At 37.8% G+C, this 12522-nt stretch overlaps 1 protein-coding gene across 2 annotated transcripts in view; it reads left to right on the forward strand.

Annotated features, from left to right (window-relative positions):
- Positions 1-11645, forward strand: part of NUP107 (nucleoporin 107) — a 57161-nt gene extending 45516 nt beyond the window's left edge. For both annotated transcript variants that reach the window (XM_023195340.1, XM_023195341.1), the window contains 8 exons: positions 68-218; positions 564-676; positions 1604-1706; positions 2407-2567; positions 3664-3789; positions 4183-4296; positions 10787-10954; positions 11309-11645. In XM_023195340.1, the coding sequence (XP_023051108.1) occupies positions 68-218; positions 564-676; positions 1604-1706; positions 2407-2567; positions 3664-3789; positions 4183-4296; positions 10787-10954; positions 11309-11416 (1044 nt within the window). In that variant the 3' untranslated portion in view covers positions 11417-11645. The remainder of the gene's footprint in view (positions 1-67; positions 219-563; positions 677-1603; positions 1707-2406; positions 2568-3663; positions 3790-4182; positions 4297-10786; positions 10955-11308) is intronic.
- The last annotated feature ends 877 nt before the right edge of the window (positions 11646-12522 follow it).

A 12522-nucleotide genomic window follows, 5' to 3' on the forward strand; every position in this document is an offset into this window, starting at 1 on the left:
CATTTGAAATTTTGAAGTAAACTTTTTATTTTATTATGACATACTTTGATCTTTTTCTATTTTTTAGCTTTTAATAAGAGAGAAACATACAAATCTCATAGCATTTTATACCTGTCATTTGCCTCAAGACCTAGCTGTTGCCCAGTATGCATTATTTTTGGAAAGTGTTACAGAATTTGAACAGCGCCACCATTGCCTGGAGTTGGCTAAAGAAGCAGGTAAAAATGGTTGAAAAGTTTGTCTTTTGGCCTTTGTAGGCAAATATTCATTTTGGCTGTAGTAACATTTATCCTTCTAGTTTTAAATCTTATTTCTGTTGAGGGGAAAAAAGGAATAAAATTTTCAGGGAATTTTTGTTTTAGGACTAAAGTTACTTATGCTGTAACTCATATGTAAAATATCTTTTAATTTTGGCATTTTCTTTTGTATAAATATCTTTCATATTTTACATATTTTATTTTAAGGAATTATTGTTCCAAATTTACTGAATCATTATGACTATTTAAAAAATATTACTATCATTTATTAATCTCTGTTTTTTGTTGCTTCAAAAAATTATTTAGATTTGGATGTTGCAACAATAACAAAAACTGTAGTTGAGAATATTCGAAAGAAAGATAATGGTGAATTTAGTCATCATGACCTGGCCCCAGCCCTAGATACTGGCACTACTGAGGTAATTTGGGATGGGGGGCAGAGGTGTTGTATAACTTCTAATAATCTTTTATGTTATTCCTTGCTGAACTTCTCCCTTCGTAAAAGTAGTACATTAGTTTTTCTTTTTTAAGAATGTTTCTTTGTCAGCCCAGACCTTTTAAATTTAAAGTCTTACATAAAGGATTACTTATAGTAGTATGTTAAAGGAGCTTCTTAATAGAAAAAAATCTCAGCTTTGGCTTGTTGCTCATCCGGTTATTTTAAATACTTGATTGAATCACTAACTTATGTAGCTTGCTTACTCATATTTTCAGAAAGAAATAGAAAATTACATCTAAGAAAACTATCTTAGAGTAGCATTTAAAGGAATCACATGGTTAAATTGGTGAGGCATACAGTATATAATTCCAGATTAATAATCCAGTAAGTTTTTTCTATAATTTATTTTTATTTTTATTTTTTTGAGACAACAAGGCTAGCTCTATTACCAAGGCTGGAGTGCAGTGGAGCTATCTCTGCTCACTGCAACCTTCGCCTTCTAGGCTCAAGCCACCCTCCCTTGGTCTCCCGAGTAGCTGGGATTACAGGCATGTGCCACCATGCCCAGCTAATTTTTTATATTCCTTGTAGCGAAGGGGTTTTGCCATGTTACCGAGGCTGGTCTCAAACTCATGAGCTCAAGGGATCCGCTCTCCTTGGCCTCCCAAAGTGCTAGGATTACAGGTGTGAGCCAGCATGCCCAGCAGTATTTTCTATAATTTAATAGAGAGCTGTTAAATGTGAAAATACAGTAAGGAAACTTAGATGCTTTCATAATTTTGTATAACTTGAGGGAAAATGATGTTTACTGGAAGTATAGGTGTAAGTTAATTCTACTAATTTGTAGAATATCTTTAAAAAAAAAACCCTGATGTTCCTTTTTCTTTTTTTCCCCTTTCATAAATAGGAGGATCGTTTAAAAATTGATGTAATTGACTGGTTGGTATTTGACCCAGCGCAGAGGGCAGAAGCACTGAAACAAGGCAATGCAATTATGAGAAAATTCTTGGGTATGCTATATTTTTATGCAGCTTCAAACTCCTGGGCGCCATTCTTTCTACCTCAGCCTCCTAAGTAGCTGGGACTACGGGCACCTGCCACCACACCCACCTAATTTTTAAAAATTTTTTTCTAGAGATGGGTTCTCACTGTGTTGCCTAGGCAGGTCTCGAACTCCTGGCCTTGAAGCAATCCTCCCACCTTGGCCTCCTGAAGTGCTGGGATTATAGGCATGAGCCACCACACCCAGACTTTTTATTCTTTTTTAAAACGTTTTTATTCAAGTTCATGTATTTTTGAATTTGGGGGTGTTGTTTTTGATCCTTCCATGGGGAGGGAAAAACCAGCCACTCTTTATCAAACTTGGTATTATGAAACAAAACATTTTAACGGTGAATTTTCATTGTCTTAATCAATTTTGCAAATAATCTCAAGGCTATCAGACTTTGAAAAATGAATTGTGTCAAGACATAGAAGTATGTAAAAGTAACTGCACTTGGTGTATCCTTTTGTGATAGTATCACATTGAGATAGGAAAAAGCCAGTCTGTCAGGTAGAAAGATCACCAAGACTTTTAACAGAGTGCTTTTGGCCCTATCAAATTTTACAGTGCTTTGGGCCTGTAAAATTTGTAAACCAGTGATTTGACTCCTTTAGAAACCATTACAGGGAAGTCCATGGGTATTCAAAATTGTGTATCTTTTTTCACAGCATCAAAAAAGCACGAAGCTGCAAAAGAAGTATTTGTGAAAATTCCTCAGGATTCTATAGCAGAAATCTATAATCAGTGGGAGGAACAAGGAATGGAAAGTCCACTTCCTGCTGAAGATGATAATGCTATCAGAGAACATTTGTGCATCAGAGCTTATTTGGTGAGACTGTAAAGAAAGCCGCAAATGTGCCTATCTTCATGATGATTTTTCGGATTCACTCTCAGAGTTTGAACTTTTTTCTAGAAGTAGTGTTGGTTCATCTTACCTCTCTTGTGACTATAGTGCTGACTCATCCACAAGGGGACTGACATCATGACCTTGTCTTCATTAGCATGATTCTCTAATCGATGCTAACCAACCAAGATCATCTCACATGGTAGATAGTGTCTATGATGTCTGGAAGTTATGTTTTCTTAAGATTTTGTGAATGCATGTCTCAGCTTTAAATTTCTGCTTTTATCAATAACTGAGAAAAAGCAAGATGCTGTAGGTTTGTTATGACTAAAATAGCAACGTACTCATTCAAAATTCATTCAAGGCCCGATGCGGTGTCTCATGCCTATAATCCCAACACTTTGGATGCCAAGGCAAGAGGATCGCTTGAGCCTGGGAGTTCAAGACTGGCCTGAGCAACACAGTGAGACTCCCCCATCTCTACAAAAAAATAAAAACGAAATTAGCCAGGCATGGTAGCATGTACTTGTAGTCCCAGCTACTTGAGAGGCCGAGGTGGGAGGATCACATGAGCCCAGGGAGTTAAGGCTGCAGTGAGCGGAGATCATGCCTTATCTTCATTAGATCATGCACTCCAGCCTAGGTGACAGAGCAAGGTCCTGTCTCAAAAACAAAAAAAAAAATTTATTCAATAAATAATTACGTAATTATAGTGGGTTAGGTAGTAGGGCCAAATCTGTGGATAGCACCCTATCCTTGCCCTCTAAAAACTAATAGGCTAGTTAAGAAGACAAGTACATATGCCTATGTTACAGAGCGATAAATGTCAAGATACATATACAGTCAGGGTGCTGATATTGGAGAATATGCCAGAAAACACAATATATATACCTTGTTTGTCACTTGACAAAACATTTATTCATGATATGAATTTTTGGAGGCAAAAAAATACATATTGAACAGTTTTATTTCTTGATGCTGCAAAATTATTTCTAAGAATCAAATGTTAAAAATTTTGGAGAAACGATAAAAGTGAAAACTTTTGTTATTTTATATTTTGGTTTTTTATTTTACATTTTAGGAAGCCCATGAAACCTTTAATGAGTGGTTTAAGCATATGAATTCAGTTCCACAGAAACCTACCTTGATACCTCAACCAACTTTTACTGAGAAAGTGGCTCATGAACACAAAGAAAAGAAATATGAAGTAAGTTAAATATGGATCTGGGATGTGCCTATTTTATCTTATAAATGTATGTTGTATATTTAAATGGATCATTTCTTCAGCACTATCTTTCTATCATAACAGGTAATCTTCCTGTTAATGTCCTGCTTTGGAAGACACAATCTGTTTACTTACTTTTCTGTAGGTAATTAACCAAACATGAAAAATGCCTTCAGGTGACATGAACATTCATTTACAAAGTTAACATTTTAGCATTTTATTTAACTGCAGTCTGTTAATACTTATTTTTGTATTTGGCAGACTGAAACGTCAACTCTTTATGATGTTCTATATGTATGTTCCTGTCTGTACTTTACAAATACATTATTTATTGGGTTTTATACATTATATGTCTGCCTTGTGTTTGTTTTGCAGATGGATTTTGGTATTTGGAAAGGGCATTTGGATGCCCTAACTGCTGATGTGAAGGAGAAAATGTATAACGTCTTGTTGTTTGTTGATGGAGGGTGGATGGTGGATGTTAGAGAGGTAAGCCGTGTGCATTGTTTATAGCCAAAAACCGAAACACTCACCATGTTTTTTTAAAAATGTTCTGTCTCTAAATGGGAGCATCTACAGATTTTACATAATTGTAGATATAGCTAAATCCCATGTTTTAAGCGAAACTGAAAATACTAGCTAGGGAATGGGAATATTTGATTCTTGGATAAACAGTTCACATTTACTATGTTCACACAGGATACAAAAATTTAATTTTTAAAAATTCTGGAGCTAAAAATTTAATTATACATGTATGTGACTCCATTTACAGATATAAAGATAACTCGAGTAGTATCAGTAAGGCATAGCTAAGGTAGGGGCTCTCACCTCTGGGCTGTCCATTTTAATGACCTGGCAAACTTTTTAAGAATACTACAGGGTTCTACTCCCGGAGATTCTGGTGTAATTGGTCTGAGGTAGGGCAGGGGTTTGTTTTTGTTTTTTTAATCACCTGGAGTGCTTTAATATAATATATAGCCTGTGTTGAGAACCAGTTACAGAAGTATTAAGTGCCATAAGAAAGGCACAAGTTAAGTATTTTCTGAGTACCGGAAAAGAAAAGATTGTTTCCACCTGAAAGGGAACTGGAAAGTATGCTTGAAATGTTAACGTTTAACTGAATCTTGAACATACTGGTAGAATTTGGATGAGCTGAGATGGGGAAAGAAAGGATACTGAGATAATAGTCATATAAGGGAAAGACATTGCAGCCTGACCCTGGTGCATGACAGAAACAGTGAGTAGCTTAGTTTATCCTCTGTAGACCTGATGAGCTGTCTGAGAACTGGAAATGCTGGCTTCTTGGAGCATTTGTAAAATTTGTAAACCAGTGATTTGACTCCTTTAGAAACCATTACAGGGAAGTCCATGGGTATTCAAAATTGTGTTTCCAGTTCCCTTTCAGGTGGAAACAATCTTTTCTTTTCCAGTACTCAGAAAATACTTAACTTGTGCCTTTCTTATGGCACTTAATACTTCTGTAACTGGTTCTCAACACAGGCTATATATTATATTAAAGCACTCCAGGTGATTAAAAAAACAAAGAAAATGATAGGAGTGTTCTTGGTATCTTTCCTTTTGCTATTCTTCATACCCTCATCTGTTTAATACTTCTTTAATTTTAGCTGCTGCTTTTTTTTTTTTTTCTCTCTGACCAGAAGGAAAAAGAGTAGAGGCGGGACAGTGAACTAAATTTGAGCCCCTATTTGCCACTATTACTGATGGAGTAATTATCTCAAATGTCTCCACTTTATTTTTTCTTTTTTTGTTTTAGAGACAACATCTTGCTCTGCCACCCAGGCTGGAGGACAGTGGCTTGATCATAGCTCACTGCAGCCTCAAACTTCTGGGCTCAAGCAGTCCTTCTGCGTCAGCCTCCCCAGTAGCTAGGACAACAAGCACACGCCGCCACCATGCCTGACTTTTTTTTTTTTTTTTTTTTGAGACGATATCTTGCTGTGTTGTCCAAGCTGGTCTTGAATTCCTAGCCTCAAGCTGTCCTCCCCCCTTGGCCTCCCAAAGTGCTGGGATTACAGGCATGAGTCACTGTGTCTCCACCTTTTTTTTTTTTTTTTTGAGAAAGAGTTTTGCTCTTGTCACCCAGGCTGGAGTGCAATGGCACAACCTTGGCTCGCTGCAACCTCCACCTCCCAGATTCTCTTGCCTCAGCCTCCCAAGTACCTGGGATTACAGGCATCTGCCACCATGCCCAGCTAATTTTTGTATTTTTAGTAGAGATGGGATCTCACCATGTTGGCCAGGCTGGTCTTGAACTCCTGACCTCAGGTGACCCACCTTCCTTGGCCTCCCAAAGTGCCTGGGATTACAGGAGTGAGACACTGTGCCCAGCCGAGTCTCCACTTTTTATCCTAACGTTCATAGTAGAACTCCCTTGACTTGTTTTAAACCTTCCACAGGTTCCTCTGGCAAAACCTTTCTCATCTGATTCATGCTGATTCTTTTGAAGATAAAATTTTAATGTTGTAAAATGCTAATTAAGTGTCATTTAAATTTTGAAAAGACTTCAGTGCTTTACTTATACATAAATCTTTGCTATTCTAATTATTAATTAAGTAGATTAGGTAGTGAAAGCCACAAAATAGTCTGGGGTCTCGTAAAATTGGAGTTGAGGTCAAACGTGGTGGCTCACGCCTGTACTCCGAGCACTTTGAGAGGCTGAGGCAGGTGGATCACCTGAGGTCAGGAGCTTCAGACCAGCCTGGACAACATGGTGAAACCCCGTTTCTACTAAAAATACAAAAAAAATAGCCCAGTATGTTGGTGCATGCCTGTAGTCCCAGCCACTAGAGAGGCTGAGGCAGGAGAGTGGCCTGAAGCCAGGAGGCAGAGGTTGCAGTGAGCCAAGATCATGCCACTGCACTTCAGCCTAGGTGAGAGAGTGAGACCCTGTCTCAGAAAAAAAAACAATGGAGTTGAGATGGAAGGCAATGAATGATACACCATTTTGTTTCATCAGGGATTTAAAAATCAATATTCAGTCTCAATTATTTCTTTAAAACTAATCCAGAAAAGAGGTTTGTTGAACAGTTAAATGATTAATAACATTTTAATCACCTTTGTTGAGCCTAATACTCCTATATGGTCGATGACATAGGGCACTGTTCAAGGCTCCTGCTGACACATGTCACTTGTATGTGAATTAGAAAATTGTAATTCTAGCCGGGAGCGGTGGCTCATGCCTGTAATCTCAGCACTTTGGGAGGCCGAGGAGGGCAGGTCACATGAGGCCAGGAATTCGAGGCCAGCCTGACCAATATAGTGAAACCCTGTCTCTACTAAAAATACAAAAAATTGGCCGGGCACAGTGGCTCATGCCTGTAATCCCAGCACTTTGGGAGGCCGAGGAGGGCAGGTCACGTGAGGCCAGGAATTCGAGGCAAGCCTGACCAATATAGTGAAACCCCGTCTCTACTAAAAATACAAAAAATTGGCCGGGCACAGTGGCTCATGCCTGTAATCCCAGCACTTTGGGAGGCCAAGGTGGGCGGACCACAAGGTCAGGAGATTGAGATCATCCTGGCTAACGTGGTGAAACCCCGTCTCTACTAAAAATACAGAAAACTAGCCAGGCTTGGTGGCACGTGCCTGTAGTCCCAGCTACTTGGGAGGCTGAGGCAGAAGAATCGCTTGAACCTAGTAGGCGGAGGTTGCAATGAGCTGAGATCATGCCACTGCACTCCAGCCTGGCGACGGAGCAAGCATCTGTCTCAAAAACATAAAATAAAAATACAAAAAATTAGCCCAGTATGGTGGCTCGCACCTGGAATCCCAGCTACTAGGGAGGCTGAGGCAGGAGAATCGACTGAACCCAGGGAGGCAGAGGTTTCAGTGAGCCAAGATTGCACCACTGCACTCCAGCCTGGGCAACAGAGGGAGACTCTGTCTCAAAAAAAAAAAATTTTAATTCCCTTCCCTTACATAGATAGGTTCCATGCCAAGTGCACACAACATGTAGAACAGAACACAGGCTAGATTTCAGCCTCACTGACTTGCTTGGCCAGCCACCCTTGTACAAGGCACGGCTGTATGCAATAGCCCTAGCATTATGTGCTGTTTTTATATAGCTACCCCTCAAGTTTTTAAATAACTAGAATAGTCCCCTTAGTGTTGGGGCTGGTGGCACAGTGGGATGGCAGAGAAAATGGAGCAGGCAGGTCATCTTTACCTACCTTTCACTACCTCTACCTCTAGTACATTCTAGTCCAAGCCTCTGCTGTCTTCCCTGGCTTCTCACTGTTCTTTATACAACCTGTTCCTTATGCAGATGGACTAGTGACCCTTTCAGAATGGAATATATGCGACTCTCTTACTCAGAACTTTCTGATGCCTTCTTATTGCACTTGGAATAAAATCTTTCTTTTCTTGATGTACAAGAGTATACATACTTTTGTTTTGTTTTGTTCTTTTTTTTAAACTAACCCCCTAATCTTGTGTCCTACTGCTCTCCCCTCACTATATCCTAGCCTTCTGGGCCTCTTCACTGGTTCCGCTCTGCCTAGAATGCTCCTTCGCCAAGATATGTGCATGGATGACTTTGTACTTCTTTCAGCAGTCTGCTCAAATCTCATCTCTTTAAAGAACTTCTCCCCAATCCAACCACCCTATTTAAAATAGCATGTATGCATGTGTGTACACACACACACACAAGTAACACACACACCTGTCCCTTTTAATCTCCATATCCTGCATTAGTTTTCTTTATAGCACTTAGCACAATCTGATATAATACGTATTAATTTATTTGCTTTTTTATGTCTACCCTCATTAGAATATAACCTTCATGAAGGGAGTAACCTTGTTTTCTTTATTTCTTTGACTCTGGCACTTAAAATACTGCTGAGCACATGAGAGGCTTTCAGTGGTACTTGGTAAATGAATGATAATTGCGTTACTGAGGTTAATGTACTGTCTTCAGATTAGGAATAGCTGTAATAACAGTACCAATCAACTCTTGCTATCAACACATATTAGGTAATGAGTTTTTCTCACCTACAAGACGCTATCCCTAGTGGAAATAATCTGTCTGTTTTACATATTTACGGGCTATTTCAAAGGTTTTGTTCATTCAGATGAGAAAAATGTCTTCAGTTGTAGCAGAGCTGTTTATTTACTTTTCCTTGTAGCAAATTGCTGGGTCTGTCAGCCATTACCCTGGATGGTTGCTGGCAGCCTGCCCGCTATTATCAGAATTCATTATAATTAGCAAAAGAGATTACCTGCAGCACACTCTGATATTATGACAGCAACAGGATTTAGGAAAAGCAAGTCTGGGTCCATCCTATGAGATGAGAAAGTAATCTGCTGCTTTTCAGGCAACAGGGAGTCAGAAGCCAGGGGCACCCGGCCTCTTTAACGTAGACAGAAAGACTATATTGGAGCACAAATGGAAAGGTCCAGAAAGAAGCAGTCCTCTTATTCTTACTGGGTTCTAGGTTGGGATCACTAATATGAATTACAAGTAAAACCTTGAAGTATTTAAAATCCACCTCTGAAGGTAGCAAGTATCTATTTGAGGAAAGAAATACAGGTGCTTCCCTTGTAAAGAAGCACTTTAATATTTGCTTTTATGTATTTATGCTTCAAACAGGACCAAAATATTGATGGTAATTTTAGCCCAAATCAGTACAATTACTCCTTGGTATTAATTACCAGATTATATTTTGTTGTTGATTAACCCCTCCACTTACATCTTCATTTGAAAAATGTTTTAGCAATTTAATATAGCCTCTCACATGAAGATATTTTTAGATATTCTATTAGGCTTTTCAAAGGAGCATTTATTATCTTAGCTTGTCCTGTTTTTATGTTTTTTGTTTTTTTCTGCACTATTAGTGCTATTGATTTCCTTTCTGTTTTTAAGATTATTTCAGAAATTGTAGTGTGTCATTCCTGTAATCCCAGCACTTTGGCTCAGGCAGGAGAATCACTTGAGCCCAAGAGTTTGATACCAGCTTGGGCAACATAGGGAGACCCCATCCCTGCAAATAATAAAATTATTATTTTTTTAAAATAAAAAAATTAGCCAGGCATGGTGGCACATGCCTGTGGTTCTTAGCTACTTGGGAGGCTGAAGTAGGAGGATCGCTTGAGCCCGGAGATCAAGGCTTCAGAGAGCCATGATTGTACCACTGCATTCCAGACTGGGCAACAGAGAGAGACGCTGTCTCAAAAAAGAAGAAAAAGGTAAAAAAAGAAAAGAAAAAAAGAAAAGAAATTATGTGGTTGATTACTTTTTAATTATTTTAATTTTCAAATTTGTTGTAAGTAAATGTAGTGGGCATAAGAGGTTTACTCTTTTTTCTGTACTTTTACTGTTCACATCGATTTTAAGAAAGATCCATGTATGTATAAAGGAATATAATAAATAAAACAGACAATTGTTTTTCCTACTTGTTTTCCTCATATATCTGTTCTGACTCATTAATTGTATTATTCAAATCTATAGGTTCTGTTTTTCTGTTTTTAAAAATTATATGAGGAAATCATAAATTCCATTTTCCTTGTTTATAAGCAAAGTAGTCTGCAGTGAAGTTGACCCTCCCTGTGTGCCCCTCCCCATATCCTCTTTTTCCCAGCAACAGTCATTGCTGTCAGTCTGGTGTGTCCTCTCAGGCCTCCTTAGAGCTATCTTGATTTATATGTGTAAACATCCAAGGGAGTGGTGATTGTTTTCTGTTCTGATTTTTGCTCTGATGATGTTCAGTTTCTAACTCATTCTTTTTATGCATGTTTTTATTCAGGACACAGTAAGTTTATTAGAAATACAATTGCAGAAGCATTTTATTTTCACTGTCATACCTCTGACCTCTCTGTAGTCTACTTTGTTCGTCTTCATACTTTTTTGCTGTTAAATCTTGTCTACCAATTACATTCTGGATTTGATTCAGTACTTAGCTTTTCTTTTTGTAAGGATCTTTAGCTTAAATTGTTAAAATGATTTATTGATCTCTGTTTGTAGGATGCTGAAGAAGACCATGAAAGAACACATCAAATGGTTTTACTGAGAAAGCTTTGTCTGCCAATGTTGTGTTTTCTGCTTCATACAATATTGCACAGTACTGGTCAGTATCAGGAATGCCTACAGTTAGCAGATATGGTATCCTCTGAGCGCCATAAACTGTACCTGGTAAGTTCTAGAGCATTGTAGTTTTAAATTTTAATGATTTGATATGCTCTGTAGTAATATTTTGTGAAGATGTGTTTACATTTGTAATTGTTCTTGGATTTTCTTAAAGTAATAGTCCTGTTTTAATGTTTATGCTTTTTTCCCAAAATGTATATATATTTGTAAGCAGTTAGAAATATACAGACTGACTCTGAGAATTCGCCTTGAAATTCCTGAACCACTCTAACTTACTAGCCTCTGGCTACCTAAATCTTAAAGAGGAATTTCTTCTTATATGAAGCTAATCAGATTGATTAGCTAACTAAGTTCATACTTGTCTTTGTTCTCATTCTTATTTCTCTTTTTAAAAATCAGGTATTTTCTAAGGAAGAGCTAAGGAAGTTGCTGCAGAAGCTAAGAGAGTCCTCTCTAATGCTCCTAGACCAGGGACTTGACCCATTAGGGTATGAAATTCAGTTATAGTTTAATCTTTGTAATCTCACTAATTTTCATGATAAATGAAGTTTTTAATAAAATATACTTGTTATTAATTTTTTCTTCTGCATTGCCATGTAAAATTTAGACATTTGAATTTTGTACTTTTCAGAATATTATCGTGACACTTTGAACATGTAATGTATGTATATCAGCATTTCTGTGTCTGCTTATTAATAAAACTATATAAAAACTAAAATTTTTCTGTTTTTACAAATTCGAGGATTGTCTCTTTATCATGTAATAAGAAAATTAAATTTTCTATTCTAGTTTTTTCTGTAATCATAAGCATTCTGATATTTTAAAATGATAAAGATGATGGAAAATAGATTTATTTTTAAGCCAGATAAGTAATTTTTTATAAAATTTAGTATTTTTTGAATATTAAAATTAAGACTATAACAAGAATGTTTTCTAACGTAACATGCTATTATTATTTTAGTTATTTTAAAGACATTTCTAGTTTAGCTTTCATTTAGCAAACTTCCTATCAAAACAAGAGCATATAAAGACTTAGCGTACCTGGCACATAGTAAGCACTGAATACACTGGAGATTACAAATCCAGCTCTTCTAATAGGGAAAATACCATAAGTACATTTAAAAGGTGTCATTAAAAAATACAAGTAGTGGCTGGGTGCAGTGGCTCACGTCTGTAACCCCAGCACTTCGGGAGGCCAAGGCAGGCGGATCACCTGTTGTCAGGAGTTCGAGACCAGCCTGGCCAACATGGTGAAACCCTGTCTCTACTAAAAATTACAGAAATTAGCCGGGCATGGTGGCAGGCGCCTGTAATCCCAGCTATTCAGGGGAGGCTGAGGCATGAGAATCTCTTGAACCTGGGAGGCAGAGGTTGCAGTGAGCCAAGATCGCGCCACTGTACTCCAGCCTTAGGGACAGAGCGAGACACTGTCTCCAAAAAGAAAAAGAATTACAAGTAGTCTGAGCAGGAAGAAGCTATCTCCAGCTGAAAAGACTCTCAGGAAGTAATATTGGGTTGGGATTTGAGTAATGCACTGAATTTGCAAAGGCAAAGACACAAGAAGGATGAGGCTCTACAGGTTAAGAAATCAGTATGAGCAAGAAATGATAAAT

Source organism: Piliocolobus tephrosceles, chromosome 10 (assembly GCF_002776525.5).
Source record: "Piliocolobus tephrosceles isolate RC106 chromosome 10, ASM277652v3, whole genome shotgun sequence".
Classification (NCBI taxonomy): Eukaryota; Metazoa; Chordata; class Mammalia; order Primates; family Cercopithecidae; genus Piliocolobus; species Piliocolobus tephrosceles.